We start from the raw sequence: 17378 nt of genomic DNA, 5'->3' as shown, positions 1-17378 counted from the left end.
GCACAGGAGCCTGGGGCGGGGGGGGGTTTCTTCCCGAGAGTTCCCAGCAGGTTGGGAGAGACCCTTTGCAAGCAGGAGGTGGGAAATCTGCGGGGGGGTGGGGGGGTCTGCCTGCACCCCAAAAGCCCCCCACCCCAGGCAGTAAAGAGGGCTTGTTGCACTGTAGCTGCCTGAAATCTTTATTGAATAAAAGCTCTGGATACAGAGGAATTTCCCAGCCCAGGAGCTGCTCCCAGCTCTCCAGCCCTGCTGAGAGCAGGATACCTGCCACGGAGGAGCCATGGGGCTGCTGCGGCAGAGGGAGCCTCACAGTGCCCAGCTGCCCTGACAGTGGGTGGGCTGGAAGGAAGGTATTGTGCCAGTGAGGCGAGAAGGTTCCTTTCTGCCTTCCCAAGGACTCATCCCCCAGGCCTGCACCGAGCCCTGCTCCTCCTGTGCTCGCGCTGTCCCCTGTGCCCCGCAGAGGGACAAAACAGGCTTTTGCAGGCTGCCGGTTTGTGGCCCAGCTCGCTAATTTGCTCTGTGAAATGACCCCCACCTCCTGACAGGCTGAAGCTTCGCTGTCCCAGCCTGCGGGAAGGATTTGTGCGTGGCGGTGGGTGCCCAGATCTGCGGCCGTCGGGCAGGGCTGACCATGCCAGTCCCAGGGAGCCCCCGGGTCCCTGCGCGGGGCTGTGCCGTGGGGACGGGAGTGCCACTGTCCCATTGCGTCCTCTTTGGGTGCTGCCACCCTGCTTCAGCCCTTCCCTGGCTGAAGCCACAACCATACCCTGCGTTTTTACTGGCCGAGCTGCCTTCGTGGCAGGAGAGGCAGTGCAGTGCCCGCTGCAGCCTCCCGGGCGAGCAGGGACTCCCTGCCCTCCTCACCAGGAATGTGTCAGCTCCTGTCCTGCCTGCTCCGAAGCAGCCCTGGGTAGTAGGGGAAGGGAAAAGGAGCAGGAATCCTGAGTTAACCCTCCGGTTCCCAGCACTGAGCACCAAGCTGCCGTGGGGACCAGCAGCTTTACCTGTGCTGGGAAACATCCCCACCTTGGCAGGTATGAGGCAGGCAGCTCCTGCCCGCTCGGCATCACGCACATCATAGCTGCTCCCCGGGGACAAGACACTACAGACAATCCAGGACTAATAAGAGATGAGTAGGTAGAAACCGAGTTCCGAGGAGACCCTACGCGAGCCAGGGGGCTGCGAGGGGGAGCCCTGGCCTCGCTGGCTTGCGCAGGGGAAGTTCAGATCTACGCCAGGCCCTCAGTGCTGGCTCCGCTTGCGGTACAGGTAAGCGTTGCTCACCTGGTTCATGATAACCAGGCTGGTGAGAAGGGGACACAGCATGGCGAGGTACCAGGAGACGCCGGTCACCGAGGCGGTGAACCACAGGGAGCACATGCCCAGCATCAGGCTGGCACAGCCCAGCAGGTAGCCCACCAGCCCCGAGGTTGCGTGGTACAGCTTGAGCTTGGCCAGCGTCCAGTTCTTCATCAGCTTGGGGTAGAGCAGCAGCAGCCCCCCCGCGCACTGCCCGCCAGCGTACAGCACGGTCAGCAGCCCCGTCAGGCCGTGCCAGGTGACGAAGTGGGCTTTGCCGTTCAGGTGCTTGTTGTAGGCGATGAGGCCCAGCCCCAGAAGGGCACAGAGGAGGGCCAGCAGCTGGAGGGCCCAGTGCACCCGCACTTTGACTTTGCGGGAGAAGTTGCGGAGCAGCGAGATCTCCGGGGAGAATATCAGCAGGGCTTCCGTCATCAGGAACGAGAACTGGGAGACAGAGGGCGGGGGGGGGGGGATTGGCACCGGCCGCCCCCACCCCTCCGCCGCGGCCGGGGACGGAACAGCCAGCGGGTCGGCGTCTCCCGGGGCTCAGCCTCCCGCCACCCGCGGGAAGCGGAGGGGCCTCATCCTCTGCGCCGGGCGCTCTCCGCCAGCTGGGCCCCTTCCTCTCCCCGGGGGGAGCTGCCCGCGGCGGGGACGGGGGCAGCGCGGAGAGGTGGCCGGTAACCGGAGCGGGAGGGGGGGCGGCGGGACTTACCGCGAGGGCCATGAGCAGCGGGTGCCAGGAGAAGAGGCCTGCAAGGGAAGGGCAGGCGATGAGGTGAGCTGAGGAGAGGCCCGCCCGCCCGCCCGTCCCCCCGGCCCCGCTCCCGGTCCCGGTCCCGGCACTCACTGGATCCGGGCCGCGCCAGCACGGCCACGGCGGTGGGGAAGCCCAGCGCCACGAGGTGGGCGGCGGCGCCGGCGGCGGCGCGCAGCGACCGGTACAGCCGGGACTCGGTCTCGGCCGTCAGGGCCATGGCGGCCGGGGAGGGGGGTGACCACCGCCGCCGCCGCCGCGGAGACGGGCGGGCCAGGACGCGGCCCCCGATTGGGGGAGGTGAGCTGCCAGTCCGCGCTAGGGCCCGCCTCTTCCGCGCCGCGCCGCCGCTGAATGGGTGGGCGGCGCTGTCGCTCAGAGTGAGAGCCCTCCTCCACTGGCGCGAACCTGTGACGTGAAGTCCCCCCGGATGGGTGCTACGGTGGCCGGCAGGAGCCGGCGCGCATGCGTAGTAGGCACCGTTCCGCCGGCGCCGCTGCTGCCGGAGCGGGGCTCAGCCCGGGCGTTCCCCGGCCGCCATGGGCGGCAGGATCGAGTGCGTCTTCTTCAGCGAGTTCCACCCCACGCTGGGGCCCAAGATCACCTACCAGGTGGGGGGGCCGGGACTGGGGCCCGGGAGCGCCCCTAGGGGAGGATGGCGGGGGGGGCCGGGGGTGGAGGCCGCTCCCGGAGGGGGGGTCTCGGCAGCCGGGCTGGGGCTGGAGCGGAGCTTTCTGTGCCGCCGCAGGTCCCGGAGGACTTCATCTCTCGGGAGCTCTTTGACACCATCCAGGTGTACGTCATCACGAAGCCCGAGCTGCAGAACAAGCTGATCACCGTGTGAGTGTAGGCACACCGCCCCGGGGGGGGGATCCGCTGCCCTCGCCGCGAGTGGGCAAGACTCTGCCGGCGGGAGACGACGACGGCTGGGTGATGTGACAGTGCCGGCTCTGGGCTCACAGGGGTTTCTGTCCCATATCAGCAGGTGCCTTACGGTGCCCGCGGGTACCGGATTCTGGGGGTGGCTGGTGCTGCGTGTGGTTCTCTGTCAGCCTGAAATCCAGGAGAGTTGAAAGAGTCTGGAGAGCTGTGCTGGTTTTGAAAGAAAACCGTTTTCTTCTCCCCCACCCCCACCATGCTTTTTTAGACTGTGTGTTTTCTACACTGAGTGTTTGGGGATTAGGCATCATTTTTCCTGCAAAGCAGAGGAGCCCCCACCTCCGGACCCTGACCGGGAACTAGCCTTGTGCAGGGCTCAGACCTCCCTGAGGGCATAGGTGCAGGTCCTACTTGTCTTCCCGCAGGACGGCCATGGAGAAGAAGCTGATCGGCTGCCCCGTGTGTATCGAGCACAAGAAGTACAGCCGAAATGCTCTGCTCTTCAACCTGGGCTTTGTGTGCGATGCCAGAGCCAAGGCCTGTGCGCTGGAGCCCATAGTGAAGAAGCTGGCTGGCTACCTTACCACCCTCGAGGTGAGGCCCAAGCCAACTCGAGCAGAGTCTGGCTGCCTCATGATCCCCCCCCACAGAGTCACTGGTGTCCTGGTGCACGTTGTGGGTCACTGGGCGTTGCTGGGGTAGGGACCAGGTTTACAGTAAGGGGGGGATCGTGCTGGTTTTACCTACGCATCACTTGAAGTCTAAGGGAGGGCGGGATCCAAGACGTGCGGTTCCTATAGCCAGTAATCCTGTGGGAAGGAGCTGACTTGATTTTCTGCTCTTTAGCTGGAAAGTGGCTTCATCTCCAACGAGGAGAGTAAACAGAAGCTGGTTCCTATCATGACCATCCTGCTGGAGGAGCTGAACGCCAAAGGAAAGTGCACCCTGCCCATAGGTACAGCAGCCGCGCTGGCCCGGCAGCGAGGGGTGGAGCGGGGCAGGGCAGCGCTGGGAGGCAGCTGGGCCATCCCCTGCCTGGGTCAGCTCTGCCTACGCTGCTCCTGCCAGCTCCCTCCCTGTCTGCGCTTGGAGTTGGGGGGTGTCTGAGCCACCCTTGTCCTGGGTGGCTCAAAGGGCCAGGAGGGATGGGGCTGTGGGACACAAACGCCTTCCTCCATGCGGCGTGGTGATGTCCTGGGTCTGACGGTCGCAAGCTCCCGAGGGAGCAGAGGTTCCTGTGGGGACTGAGCGCTTCCCTTTCCCTGGACAGATGAGTCAAACACAATCCACCTGAAGGTGATCGAGCAGCGCCCGGACCCCCCAGTCGTGCAGGAGTACGATGTCCCCGTCTTCACGCAAGACAAGGACGACTTCTTCAACTCCCAGTGGGATCTCACCACACAGCAGGTCCGTGTGCTTGACCAGGGGCAGCATGCTTTGAACAGTACCTGTTTCCAGCCTGCCCGCAGGGAGAGGGGAGTCAGGCTGTCCCGGAGATCACCACGTTAATGAGCACGGTTTGGTGCTCCCCTTGTCTTTGTGCTTGGGCCCATGAGCAACCCATTTACCCAACCTGAGGATAAAATGCTGCTAGGGATGGAGCCTGCCCATCCCAGTGTGCTCCTGGACACAGGGGAGTTTCTGGGGTTTCAGGGTGATGCCTTGGACCTCTCTGCTCTCTCCCCTCTTAGCTGTTGCTTCCTCCCCTCCTAGATCCTGCCCTACATTGATGGCTTTCGGCACGTCCAGAAGATTTCTGCAGAAGCCGACGTAGAGCTGAACTTGGTGCGCATCGCTGTGCAAAACCTGCTGTGAGTGCATGGAAGGGGGGGCCTGGCCAGCCCACAGGAGGGGGTAGTGGTGGGTGCTGGCAGAGAGGGTCTCTCACGTTTCCCTGTCTGTCTGCAGGTACTACGGGGTCGTCACGCTCGTCTCCATACTTCAGGTGGGTCAGGCCACGGAGCGTGGGGCTGTGAGCAGGATTGGGGCAGCGGCTGTGCCATCGGGGTGGCTGTGTAGGGGGGATAACGGGGTTCTGAGCGGGGCAGGTCTGTCTCTGGGAGCTGTGGCCGAGCAGAGCTGGTTTTCCCTTGCCCTCCAGTACTCCAACGTCTACTGCACCACACCAAAGGTCCAGGACCTGGTGGATGACAAGTGTCTCCAGGAAGAGTGTCTGTCCTATGTCACCAAACAAGGTAGGGTGACCCTGCGCTGGGCTGCCAGCGGAGGCAGGGACAGAGGGCAGCTGACTGCTGACTTGTCCCCACAGGGCACAAGCGAGCCAGTCTCAGGGACGTCTTCCAGCTGTACTGCGGGCTGAGCCCTGGCACGACGGTGCGAGATCTCATCTCCCGCTACACCCTGCAGCTCCAGAGGGTGGATGAGAGGTCGGAGCCAGCACCCTCCTCCTCGGTCCCCGAGGGCAGCGGTGACACTGGGGGTGGTGGCGCGAGTGTGGGGGAGCGAGGAGGGAGTTCCCAACCCCTGCGTCCATAGGTGGGGAAACGTGAGGCAGTGCTGTGGCATGGTGGAACCAGAAGGGAGTGGGGGGAGCTGGAGTGTTTGACACCTCAGCATTGTGGTCCCACTCTCTTCCCTCCTCGTCCCCAGGAGGCTTATCCAGTTTGGTTTGATGAAGGGCCTTATCCGGCGGCTTCAGAAATACCCCGTCAAGGTCGCCCGGGACGAACGGAGCCACCCAGCCCGGCTGTACACGGGCTGCCACAGCTACGACGAGATCTGCTGCAAGACCGGTGAGGATCCGGGCTCCTCCGTGCAGGTCTCGGGGCCGGTGGGAGGCAGAGAGGCTGCCTGCGTGCCCAGGGCCATGCACTGGTCTCGGGGTCTCCCTCGCCCCATTGGGAGCCTTCAGACCTCGTGGAGACGGGACTCTGGGCTAGGTTCTGCGCCGAGCTGGGCTGCCAAGCCCGTGCTGCCCGGGGGGAGCAGCTGGGGAGCCCAGCCAGCCCCCCGACACCGCTGCCGGGCACCCCACTAACACCCCGCTGCCTTCCCCGACCCCCAGGCATGAGTTACAAGGAGCTGGACGAGCGGCTGGAGAACGACCCCAACATCATCGTGTGCTGGAAGTGACGGCGGGGGTGGCAGCCGGGGCCCGCGTGTCTCCCCCACGCGTCCCCCGTGGGTGTCCACAGAGCCCGGGGCGCCGCGCCGCCTGCGGTCGCTCCTCCGCGGGGCTAGGGGGCGGCAGAGGCTCCTCCCGCCCCACCACTGCCTCGCAGAGCGCTCCTCCGCGCCGCCAGGGGGCGGCAGAGGGGCCGCCAGCCGAGGAAGGTGGGGGGGCCGTTGCCACAGCGACGCCGCCGCCGCCATGGCCGCCGCCGGTCCGGCGCCGCTGCTGCCCGCCGAGGCCGAGGCGCTGGTGCGGGCGCTGCAGGGCACCGAGCTGCGGGACGCCGGCGGACAGGGGTGCGGGGGGACGGCTTTGTTGGGGAGGGGGTCTGGAGGGGGAGGGCCCCGCTTCTGGGGTGGCCCCGGAGGGTCTGGGGGGGGGGGGGAGCATGAAGAAGGGGCTCTAAATTTGGGGTGTCCCTGTTGGGGTTGTGGGGGGAGAGGAGGGGCCCCGGGTTTGGGCCCTCCCCAGAGGGTCTGGGTGGGGATAAGGAAGGGTTCCCAGAAGGTCTAGGGTAGAGAGGAGGGGTCCCGGTGACCCCAGAGAGTCAGGGTGGGGTGGGGAGAGAGGAGGGTCCCCAGTTCCGGAGCCTTCCTGGAAGGACTGGGGGAGAGAGAGAGGAGGGCCCCAGATCTGTAGTGTCCCCAGAGGGTCTGTGTGGGTAGGGGTGATGGAGAGGAGGACCCCCAGTTTTGGTGTATCCCCCAGTGACAGTGTCTCATGGTGGGTGTTGCTGGGGGCAGGCAGGAGGGCAGTGGGGTTGGGGCTGCCGCAGGTGAAGCTGCTGCCCCAGGGAGCGGTGGCTCAGGGGACAGTGTGGGGTTTGGGGGTTCCTGGCAGGCTTGGGGCATTTCCTGGGGATGAGGGTGCTGGGAGCAGGTTTACCTGCGTGAGGGACCTTCTCCAGAAGCGCAGCGGAGCCCCAGAGCCCCTGGCCAGAGGTCTCTGCCACTGATGTCCTTCCTGGCTGCCCCACAGATGGCTTCGGCAGCATGAGTGTGTGGAGAAGCTCAACATGCATGCCATCCTGAGTGCCTCTGCGGGCCAGGAGCAGCTCCTCACCGAGCTGCTGGTCACCTACGCCAAGGTGAGCCTCCTTGGGTGTGGTAGTGATCCCCATGCCAGGCCTTCAGCCTCGAGCTGGGGTCACCTTGTGGACAATGTGCAATTTTGGAATAAAATTGTGAAGAATCTGTTGTATCTCCAGCAAAGACGTTTGACTGGTGGTTTGCCAGTTTTACTTTTTAAAAAAATTAAAGGTCAAGTTGTGGTATTGCTACTTGCTGGTCTCTGGTTCCTCTCTTGGAGGTTGTTTTGGTCTCTCTTGTGCACCAGCGTTGCCACTTGTGGATCTCTGCCCTATAACGGGGGTGTCCCAGCCCTGGAATGTGTTGGGCTGCACTGCTACGTGTGGTGCCCTGGACCTGCCCAGCTCCTCAGGGTCATCTTCCCCCTTTGCAACCCCAGGAGCTCTCTCTGCCTGCTCGTCTGTTGGTGAAAAGCTTTTGATTTCTGAGCTGGGTGAATAGAGACAGGGTGCCCCAAGGCCACCCTCCTCTGTGGGATGACTCCAAATAAGTCTGTGTGGCTGAGCATTAGCAATAAAACTGGTTTCCCCTGAAGCACTGGTCTGAAGTGCTTCACTTTCCCCATCCCTTCCCTGTCTAGATTCCTGTTCTCATTGGGGAGCTGATCTCTGTGGAGATCTGGAAGCACAAGATCTTTCCTGTGCTGTGCCGGCTGGAGGACTTTAAGCCGAGAAGCACCTTCCCCATCTATGTGGTGGTGAGTAGAGGGGGCAGTGGGACCAAGCCTGGAAATTGGGCAGGCACCACTATGCTTAAAAATAAGTCTCACCCTGAAGATCTCAGAGCTGGGGTTTTACATCTCACCACACTGAGAAGCTGTGGTGGACAATGTGAGACAGTGGGAAGCACCTGGTTTCCCAAAGCCACAAGCGACAAGCCCATATCCTTGCTCCCAGGGGAGCTCAGCTCCGTGGAGGGCTGTGCCCCTGCCTAATCCTGTACAGGGGCTTGTGGGAGCTGCTGGATGCAACAAAAGCCACTCCTGGAGGCAGCTGTGCTCATGGCTTGCAGCTCCCATTGACTCATGCTACCCTCGCGCCCAGGCAGCAACACCCCTGGGGTGTTTGCCCCCCTCTGAGCACTGCTTTTCTCTGGCACCTCTAACCAGAGGGGTTTCTGAGGTTATGTGCCTCTGGGTTAAGAAAAGCGTAGCTTTTTCTTACTGAGCTCCTGGGAGCAGCAGTCCCTTGGGCCGTTCTTAGCAAGGGAGTGATCTCGGGAGCTGGACTTCCCTGTGGAGATGCAGCCCTTGACCTAAGGGAAATTTGCCCAAGGCTTGGAAGTTTTAGCCCATTTTCAGTCCAGGGTAAGGTGTTGTCTTCCCTGGGCAGCCATTTGTCTGCAGCATTGCCTAGAGGCAGTTATCTTGTGGTTCCCAGTCTCAGGACAAGGCTGTCTGCCTGGGACCCAGAGGGGTGAGAGCAGTGCAGCCATGCAGAGCACTTTCCCATCTCAGTGCCAGGGGCGGCAGCTTGCCCGAGGGCTACAGTTGTACTGCCACTGTAGCGCAGGGACAGAGCCCTGAAGAGCCCTGCCTGCTGGGAAGTGTGGTTCTCTGTTAGCATGTTATAGTGTCATAGGCATATTAACATAAATATTAACAAGAACTGCATAAACTGGAGCTTTTTTGAAAATTACATCACTTGTGGCCAAATGCAAGCCCAAGAGCCAAATATAACTACACAAGCAGCTTCTTAGAAGAGCCCTTTTCCTGGTCCCATTGCCTGTGTCCTCGGTGCTGGTGATTGCTCCACTGTTGCCTCACTCTTGCCATTTTCCTCCTACAGCTGCATCACGAAGCCTCCATCATTAACCTCTTGGAGACAGTGTTTTTTTACAAGGTAGGAGGCAGGTTCAGCTTTCTTCAGTGTAAAGCCCCTGGGGGTGAAAAGCCATGGCTGTGGGGGCTGGGCCCTCTATGAAACTCTTGTCGTTCTGAAGGAGATCTGCGAGTCAGCAGAGGACAGCATTCTGGATTTAATTGATTATTGCCACCGAAAACTGACCCTGCTCGCAGCTCGGAGCACCAACAGACAAACAGTGACCCCGGTGGAGCTTCATGCCGAGGATCTGGCCAGCGCCTCGTCCATGCAGGTGAGGAAAAAGTCCCATAGCTCACTGGGGACACGTATGATGGAGGATGTGGACAGCCTGAAGAGGCACAGGGGGACCTTCCTTTGGAGAACCCCTTGGCTGCAACCCCAGCACCTCCCACCCATCTCAGAGGGCATCTGGTGCTGGTGTTTGTCCACGCCAGCAGCTGCACCCACCTCCCTCCACCCCGCAGCCGCCTTCCGCCCTCGCTTATGACAGTGCCAGCTTGAGGCTTCCTGCAGGACGTGGTCAGAGCTCTGATGGGGCACACTGGAGGGTTGATAGGCAAAATATTCGGTACAGGAGTTTTGGCCATTTGCAGTTGCTCTTGAAAGCTGTGTGGGTAGGTCTCCCTGGAGCTTGTGAAACCACCTTAGCTCAGACTGCTGCTGGAGCCAGCCAGGATTAACCATGAGAGGGATCCTTCCCAAATCGATGTACGATACGACTAGGAATTTTCCTAATATGTTTCCCCCCAGCTTCCTCGGCTCTCTGAGAAATACCTCCTCTCTGTGCTGGTCTGGGCCAGCAGCGAGCCCAGAGCTGTTCCCTGTCAGGTGTTCCCAGGCTGCCCTACACACCTACCCAGTGCAGGAGCTCTCTTTGCTTCTGGTGCTTCTCAGCACCTTGAGTTTTCTCCTTAAACTGCGGACATCGCGAGGAGTGTCTGGAGAAGCAGGGTTAAAGTGATAGCCTGCAAGCTTGGCTGTACCTCCCCTGTTGCCTCCATCCTTTGGCTCATTGCCTGAGCACGTGCTCCTCTTCCAGAAGAGGGAAGGAAGTGGAGGGGTCCAGAGCACAATAGGGATGTTTTCCAGGAAATGTTTTCCCAGCTGGGGAGGGGAAGGGGTTGTCTCTGTTAGTGCTTTGACATGGCTTAAGTTAAAAAAACGACCTTTTCTAGCCAATAGGGTTCTAAAAAGCAATCATCTCCTAAGAAGCCTGGTTTCCTCTGATTCATTCCAGCTCCTCCTGACTCTACATACAATAACCCCCTATGAAAAAGCTGTTCCTACTGTCTCCTATGTTGTGGAGCCTGTTGTCCTTTGTGACTGTGTATGGTGGTAACCCCTGGAACAGGACCTGTTCTGCTGTCCCCCAGAAGCACAGGCAAAAGATAGTCCCTGCCTGAAGACAGCAGAGATGAGGTCTGGATACCAGGAGGAGCTGTAGGAAACAGCCTCACTGGGGGAGTTTGGAGAGGGAGGTTGCGGGGAAGAGCCCATAAGGCTTTCTTAGTAGCGTGTGGGGCACCGGCACGGGGGAGCGCAAGGCTTCTTACCACAGGAATTTGGAAGGGAACTGTTGCAGTGGCGCTTTAGAGAAATTTGAGTTGCTGAGGTCAGTGCTCTGCACATGAAGATGTGAGCTGCTGAGAATCTGGGACTGGAGAGGAGAAGCTCTGCCTGGGCCAGGGAGAAGGACTTGGCACCTCTCAGGCTAGCCATCCTGATGTTCGTGAAAGAGGCTGAGTCAGAGGGTGGTCAGACCATTAGCCTGAGCACGTGGGGGATGAACGGGGTGTCCACGCTGCCTGGGAAGGGAAGGAGGCCGGGTGGCTGGAAAGCATGGCATAGCTGTGGGCTGGGATAACCACAGGCAGATATTCTAGCTGGCTGTACGCAAGCTAGAGGGGAGAGGCAGATCCAGGAGGGGCGGATGTAGGACTGCAACTGCTGCAGGGCCACGTTTCTCTCTCCTCCTCCTCCTCCTCCTCTGGTTCCTGTGCTGATCATGCAGCTCCCCCCTCCCTCAACCTCACAGGTCTCTGCAGGGCCATGGGCCACAAGATGATCCCAGAAGGGGAGAGAGGAGCGGTCTGGGACTTGCCTCTTTCAGGGAGTGTCCCTGTGCCAGTAGCCACCCGTGACCTTTTAGGGGTAGGGAGATGAAGGACGAGCAACAGTGGGCTGCAAGCATTTCTGTGGCTGCCCTGGCAAACAAGCAGCACTGGCACAGTCGAGATGAGAAGCAGAGTTTGTTTTGCAGGGCTCTGGTTTCCTCCTCAGTCTGTGGTTACCGATGCACAGCCAACAGCCTTGCCTCCCTGTAGCTCCTGGGAAATGGGGCCTGGAATCCCGAGGCTGTGCTTGTCCCTCCACAGGAGCTGCAGAAGCAGGCGGAGACAATGGAGTTTGAGATTTCCCTGAAAGCCCTGTCCGTGCTACGGTTCATCACCGATCAGGTGGAGAGGTAGGTGCCCAGGAGCAGTAGAGGACATGCGCCGAGCTCTCCGGTTGAGATTCCTGTGGCATTGCAGCGGGTGCCTGGACCCCTTTCAGCAGCTGGCTGTATCCATGGTGGCAGTGGCACTGTGCCCCTGGAGGCAAAGGCAGCAGCACTCCACCCTGCTCCCTGGTACTCATGGGAACCCAGATCATTGTTTTTTTCCCCTGCCTCTCCCAGTTGCCTGAGGGAGCATTTGTATCTGTTCTGGCATTTGTCTGTGAGCACCATTTCACCCTTTCTGTCACATCTCCAGTCTGCCCCTGAGCGCGCTGACACGGATGCTGAACACCCACAACCTGCCCTGCCTCCTTGTCGAGCTGGTGGAACATTGCCCCTGGAGCTGCCGGGAAGCAGGTACGGATCGTGCCCCGTGGTACCTGTGGCGCCGTGGCGGCATGCTGGGACCTGCATCCACTGAGAGGTCTGCTGTAGGAGCCCCTGCAGAAAGCTGCTCCCCCTCTACCCTCCCCTCCAGCCTCCTGCCCTTGCTCCTCACTAGTGCTCCCTGCCCAAAGCTGTTCAGCTCAAAAGCAGCTGCAGCACAGCTGGGCTGGGGACCCAGCAGTGCTCCCAAAAGCCGATCCTTACACAGGGCTGAGCTGATCACGGACAGGACAGGAGTGTAGCACATCTGCCAGGCCCACCTGCTCCTCGAGGAGTCTTGTCCTGGACACAGAAAGACCAGAGTGTCACTCAGCCTGTCTGCGCCTTTCTGGGACAGCGCTAATAATTGGAACCAGACATGGGGTCTCCCAGGCAGCAAACCGATTGCCCTGAAGCTGCTGTTCATTGAGCTTCTCTCTTGCCAAAGCGCTCTGATCAGGTTGTGCCCATCGGCCATCAGCCCTGCCTCCTGCACCTCTGCAGCCAGGCGTGCCCCCCTGCAGCTCCCCAGTTTCTCCGCTGCCTGCCTTTGAGCAATGATGGGGCACAGCCTGGGGCATGGGAACCCGCACTCCCCTCCCCAGCCCTGCACCAGGGGGGTCACAGCATGGGCAGGGGAGGAAGAGATGCTGGGAAGCATGTGGCTCTGCGCCTGCCGAGAGGAGCCCAGCTGGCTGTGGGAGCTTTCCTCCTCCTCCGGCCAGGAAACACATCCCTTCTCCCCGCCTGTGTGCTCGGGGTGTCAGAGGGAGCTTTGATCCAGGGCCCTGAGGGAGGGACTGGAAAGAAACAAGAGTGCAAAGGCATTTCCAGGCTGTGCAGATGCAGGGTTACATCCTCCTCCATCCCCCAGAGCAGCACAGTAGCTCCTGGAACTTGTTTTGTCACTTCTGTTACATTCATGCTACTTCTGCCTTTCACTGGCAGAAGAAACTCTAGAAGAGCGGGTATTGGCCACGCTAGTACCCGAAAACATGCCTCTCCAGCCACTCTGTTGTTGCAGCATGGGCTCCCCCACCATCTACCAGTGCTCTCCTGGCCAAGTAGAGAGGGAGATATCTCGGGGATCTTTCAGTTCCTGCCACAGCCGTATTGTTTTAATACATGTTCTTTATGCTTTTCATGCTCTCTAACATCTTGTGTCAGTACCAAGTAGGCTGCTATGCTGAGCAAAGGGGTGGGGATACTGAGGCAGACTGAAGCAGAGGGGCTTGCCTGTGGTGAAATGAGGCAGTGAGCATAGGCCAGCATCCTGACCTCTGAGCTATCTTCCCTCAGGCAGCACTGTCTCTTCCTGGAGCCGTGTGTTCTTTTGTCCCTCAGGCAAGCTCAAGAAGTTTGAGAATGGTGTGTGGCACGTGGTGCCCCCTGAAGACCAGGTGAAGATGACCAAACTCGATGGGCAGGTGTGGCTTGCCCTCCTCAACCTCCTGCTCAGCCCTGAATGCCAGCGCAAATACCACTTCGATGGCTTCAACAAGAGCCAGCTCCTCAAGGTACGACCCTACATCACGAAGGCCATGGCCCCTGCAGCACAGAGTAGGACCTTGCCAGCACTAGGCACCTCTGGGCATCTCTCCCCATCCTCACTGTGGGCTCCTAGGAGCCAGTGGTGGGAGAGCAGCGGGGTCTGTCACCATGCCATCAGCAACCAAGCTTGTGTTTACGAGTGCACCTCGTGGGACCCCCATGGGTCACTCTGCCAGTGCCCCACAGATCCCTGCTCTTGCTATGCTTCTTCCCCAGCTCTGGCTCTCTTGTCTTGACCTCTCTCCATTCGCTCTTCTCTTCACCTCCGTGGCCGCAGCTCCGTGCATTCCTGACAGATGTCCTCGTTGATCAGCTGCCCAACCTGGTGGAGATGCAGAGATTTCTGAGCCACCTCGCAGTGACAGAGCCAGCTCCCCCCAAAAAGGATCTTGTCCTGGAGCAGGTATCCTGTGGCTCTTCCTCCACCTCTCCAGCTGCTCTGCTTTAAGCCTGATAGCTCCCTACCTCCTTTTCCTCCCACCAAGCTCAGCTCTGGAGAGGTGGTGCCCTGGTAAAGCAGCCAAGCACCTGTTTCACAGTTACACCCTTATTGCCAGCAAAGCTGTCCGTGGATGACATGGGAGCCTTGTCCTGCTACCGCAGTGGCCAAGCAGTCGCATCTAAAGGCATAAATGCTGGGTTATAAACAGCTCTCCATATGGCATTGAGACCCTGGGGTGGTGGCTGCATGGGACAGAGACAACCCCTGGCTTGTTTTAACAATTAACTCTTTATTTAACATTTATCAGTGTTTTCCTGCTGAATTCTGGACTCCCCAGGGAGGAGTCCCCTTTTACAGCGCTGACCCAGGGCTGCTTGGCATACTGTGAACGGAGGGATGCCAAGGTCTGGTGGTAGAGGCTGGAGTCACACTGGTCCCAGCTGATGTCTGGGGCTTGGGAGTTGGGCCCTGAGGGTCTTCAAACAGTGTGAGGTTCTTGGGGTTTTTAATCAGTGCAGTGGTAATCTCTGGAGAAAAGTGTTTCTACTGCCTTCTCGTGACCTGAGGGGAGAAATTGTGTGTGGGGGCAGATCTGCAAAGAGGCAGCCGAGAATGGCTGGGAGAGCAGAGGCTCTTCCCCACTGCTGGAGGCTCCCATGCCGCTTCCCGAAGCAGATGGGTAGGTCGGGCAGCAGCTACTTGGGCTGTGTGGAGTGGGAGCACACTGCCCCCAGTGCGGCTGGCTGCATGGCCTGGGAGGAGGGTGATGTGCCCTGGCCGGAGCTGGCTGCAGCTGAGCCAGAGGCATGGCACGGCGGGAACCGGGGCTGGGGAAGGCTGCAGACGGCAAGCCAAGCGGCTGGGACTGGGGATGGCAGCAGGGCGGAGGTGGTTAGAGATTCAGTCCACGTGCCTTGACTGCCAGCGTGTCGGTGGGACAGGCAGCTGCCGCACTGGGGACCTCACCCAGGCTGCTGCCCTTCACCATAGCTCTGCTTTTGTGCCGGTGCTGCTCCTGCCTCCACCAAGGGCTGGGGCTGAGCCTGGCAGGTGGGCAGGGGGAGCCAGCTGGAAGCACACACGTGGGCTCCCCGCTCTGCCCAGAAAGCAGTGAACTCACTCCCTGTCGCTGAGCCAAGCTTTGAAAAGGCCTTTTTCCATTCGGCTGCTCCCCAAGCAGCCTCCTCCCCTTCCAGGCCTGGCTATTTTTACTCTGCTGGAGAAGGCAGCGCTGTTTGAAGCAGCATCGTTCTCTCCAGAGCCTGAACCCGCGCTGCTCTTGGCTGGTGCTTTCCCTTTCACGCGGGCTAGCCCTTCCCCGGGTGTTCGTCTTCGGGGAAGTGACGAGTGGAAAAATCTGCTCAGGCAAACGGCTCCAAAGCACGGGGTTCGCGCTGCTGCCGGCATGCAGGGCGCTGAGATCCCAGGGCTTTCTGTGCGGGAGCCCAAGCCTTGGGGCTGAACGCCGGCTCCCAACTGGACCCCGAAGGTTTTGCCTCATTTCACATGAACTCTCATTGGTGAGCAGATCCGTCCCCTCCGTGTACCCAAAAGCACACCCTCGCTCCCTGTGCCTTCACCTCTGCACATGCTACCTCCACTCACCCTCCCCGGGGGGCACGCTCCTCATGCCCGGGTCCAGCTGCCTCCCCGTCCCCCGAATACCCCCATACCACAGCACCTTCAGTCAAGCTGCAAACACCCCTTCCTCCTGCTGTGCCTCTCCCGCCAGGTTCCTGTCATCTGGGACCACATCCTCAAGAAAAACACAGGGAAGTGGGAGGCCATCGCCAAGCACCAGGTGAAGCGTGTCTTCAGCCCTACTGAGGAGGAGCTGAAGCTCCAGGCACGCAGGTAAGGCCCTGGCACATGCACACAGGGTGCCCAATGGAGCCAGTATCCCCATTAGCAGGGGCTGGAACTCAGCACTGGGAGGACGGAGGGCTCTGTGGTACTGGCTGGGGATGTCCCCTCAGTGGCGGGGTGCAGCGGGGACAGCTTGCTGCTTGTCAGCAGTTCCTGACGAGCAGCCTCACCCCCTCTCTGCCTGCTGCAGGTGGGCACAGACCTACAGCCTGGATATGATAGAGGCTCTGGCCCCCGACAAGCCCCGCTGCAGGGTGTGTGGCACAGAGGCGGCCAAGCGGTGCTCTCGCTGCCGGAACGAGTGGTACTGCACGCGGTAAGGGAACCCTACTACCCACACCTGTGTCCCCTGCAGCCCCCCAGTGCCCCCCCGCAGTCCCCCAGTGCTCCCGGCTCCCCAGAGCACAATAGACCTCACCGGAGGATGCTGTGAAAGGGCCAAGGGAAGCCAGGGGTCCCACTGCTGCTCAGCACTGCTGGCTCTCCGCAAATACCTCTCCAAATCTTACAGCGAGACTGATGGCTGGGACACTGGTGGAGGAGGTGCTGGTGAGCATTGTGTTGCCACTGTGAGGTGCTGAGGTGCCTGGGCCCGCACCACCAGCAGCGACGGGCTGGGTTTCCCATGGTGAGACTGTCTCCCTCCCCTGCACCTTGGTGGGGCAGGAGTGGGGAGGAAAGCACCCGTGGCTCTGGGGGTGCAGGTGACAGGCTGGGATGTGGCAGCTGGGATGATGGCAGTAAATTAAATCTTCTCTGGTCCTGAACCATCTGGCAAGGTCTGGCGTTAAACCGTCTTAGTCCCCAGAACTGGGGGCCACATTCACCTCCCTGTTGGGCTAATGCTGGGCTGTGCCAGCTCCCCGCCAGTGCCCAGAGGTGCGTGGTGCTGGGGCTTGTCCTTGTTGCTGCTTCACTCCCGGGGATGGATGTGGCCCTGCTACATCCCTGCTCAAGCTGCGGGTGCCCTGCTTTGCAGCAGAGCCCCTGAGAGGCGGCCTTCCCCTCTGCAGGGCGTGCCAGGTCCAGCACTGGCAGAAGCACAAAGCTGCCTGCAACCTGATGGCCGGGGCGCCGAGGAGCACGGACGACCTGTAAAAGAAGCAGTGACTGGCATCTGGCCTGTAGCTTGGCAAGGTGAAAGATCCCCCTGCGTGTGCAGCCCAGCAACCGGAGAAGAGAAGCAGTCAAAGACCCCTTCTGCCTGCTCCCAGCTCTGGACAGCGCTGGCCAGGCTCAGCCTCTCCTCTCCCACCACCCTACCCTGCAGCCTTCTCCAATAAACCTCCTTGTGCACCCTGATGCAGCTTTTTTTCTCCTAGCTGAAGATGCTAAACCGCTTCCTCCCCTTGCTTGCACCTAGGGAGAGGGGTGAGTCTGTCTTTCCCCTCTGCAACAACAGAAATGCCAGAGAACCTGAAAAAAAGAGCCGATAAGGTTGTGGTTACCAGAGGGACCAAGCCTTCTGCAGCCCAGGCGCGTGAGCTGGAAGAGGGAAGGGGGCGAGAAGGCCTCCATGCAGCTTTTTATCTTTTGGTCGACGTCTTAGAGCGACGGAGGGAGGCAGAGGATGTGGTTAGCACAAGCACCTCGCTGTGAAAAGGCAGCTGAGTTTCTCGGGTGTTCGTCATCTGCCATCTCGCAGGGACAGTTGCCCCCCCCCTCAGTTGA

At 60.6% G+C, this 17378-nt stretch overlaps 3 protein-coding genes across 6 annotated transcripts; 2 read left to right on the top strand and 1 right to left on the bottom strand.

Annotated features, from left to right (window-relative positions):
* Positions 1–163: 163 nt before the first annotated feature.
* Positions 164–2332, bottom strand: CYB561D2 (cytochrome b561 family member D2). Its single transcript, XM_069769562.1, has 3 exons — positions 2156–2332; positions 2021–2058; positions 164–1749 (listed from the first exon to the last, which is right to left on the bottom strand). Exons 1-3 carry the CDS (start codon positions 2280–2282, stop codon positions 1246–1248), a joined length of 669 nt encoding a protein of 222 aa, XP_069625663.1. The 5' UTR covers positions 2283–2332; the 3' UTR covers positions 164–1245.
* Positions 2333–2523: 191 nt separating this feature from the next.
* NPRL2 (NPR2 like, GATOR1 complex subunit) lies at positions 2524–6229 on the top strand. The gene is made up of 11 exons (XM_069769555.1): positions 2524–2673; positions 2811–2902; positions 3367–3535; positions 3788–3896; positions 4212–4348; positions 4655–4752; positions 4850–4886; positions 5043–5136; positions 5211–5328; positions 5552–5694; positions 5967–6229. The coding sequence occupies exons 1-11, from the start codon at positions 2602–2604 to the stop codon at positions 6032–6034; spliced, it is 1137 nt and encodes a 378-aa protein (XP_069625656.1). The 5' UTR covers positions 2524–2601; the 3' UTR covers positions 6035–6229.
* On the top strand, positions 6221–17009 carry ZMYND10 (zinc finger MYND-type containing 10). Of its 4 annotated transcripts, none has more exons than XM_069769554.1 (13): positions 6221–6323; positions 7053–7161; positions 7743–7859; positions 8950–9003; positions 9104–9256; positions 11361–11449; positions 11739–11839; positions 13193–13365; positions 13677–13802; positions 15574–15695; positions 15898–16023; positions 16219–16256; positions 16721–17009. In XM_069769554.1, exons 2-13 carry the CDS (start codon positions 7090–7092, stop codon positions 16768–16770), a joined length of 1221 nt encoding a protein of 406 aa, XP_069625655.1. In that variant the 5' UTR covers positions 6221–6323; positions 7053–7089; the 3' UTR covers positions 16771–17009. The 4 variants fall into 4 exon arrangements, with proteins under 4 accessions (XP_069625655.1, XP_069668583.1, XP_069668585.1 ...); XM_069812482.1 differs by having other exon boundaries at positions 6241–6370; XM_069812484.1 differs by having other exon boundaries at positions 6241–6370; positions 16219–16335.
* Positions 17010–17378: the final 369 nt, after the last annotated feature.

Source organism: Haliaeetus albicilla, chromosome 24 (genome assembly GCF_947461875.1).
Source record: "Haliaeetus albicilla chromosome 24, bHalAlb1.1, whole genome shotgun sequence".
In the NCBI taxonomy this organism is placed as follows: Eukaryota; Metazoa; Chordata; class Aves; order Accipitriformes; family Accipitridae; genus Haliaeetus; species Haliaeetus albicilla.
Note: the sequence above shows the minus strand (reverse complement) of the source record. Positions and strands in the feature narration are given on the sequence as shown.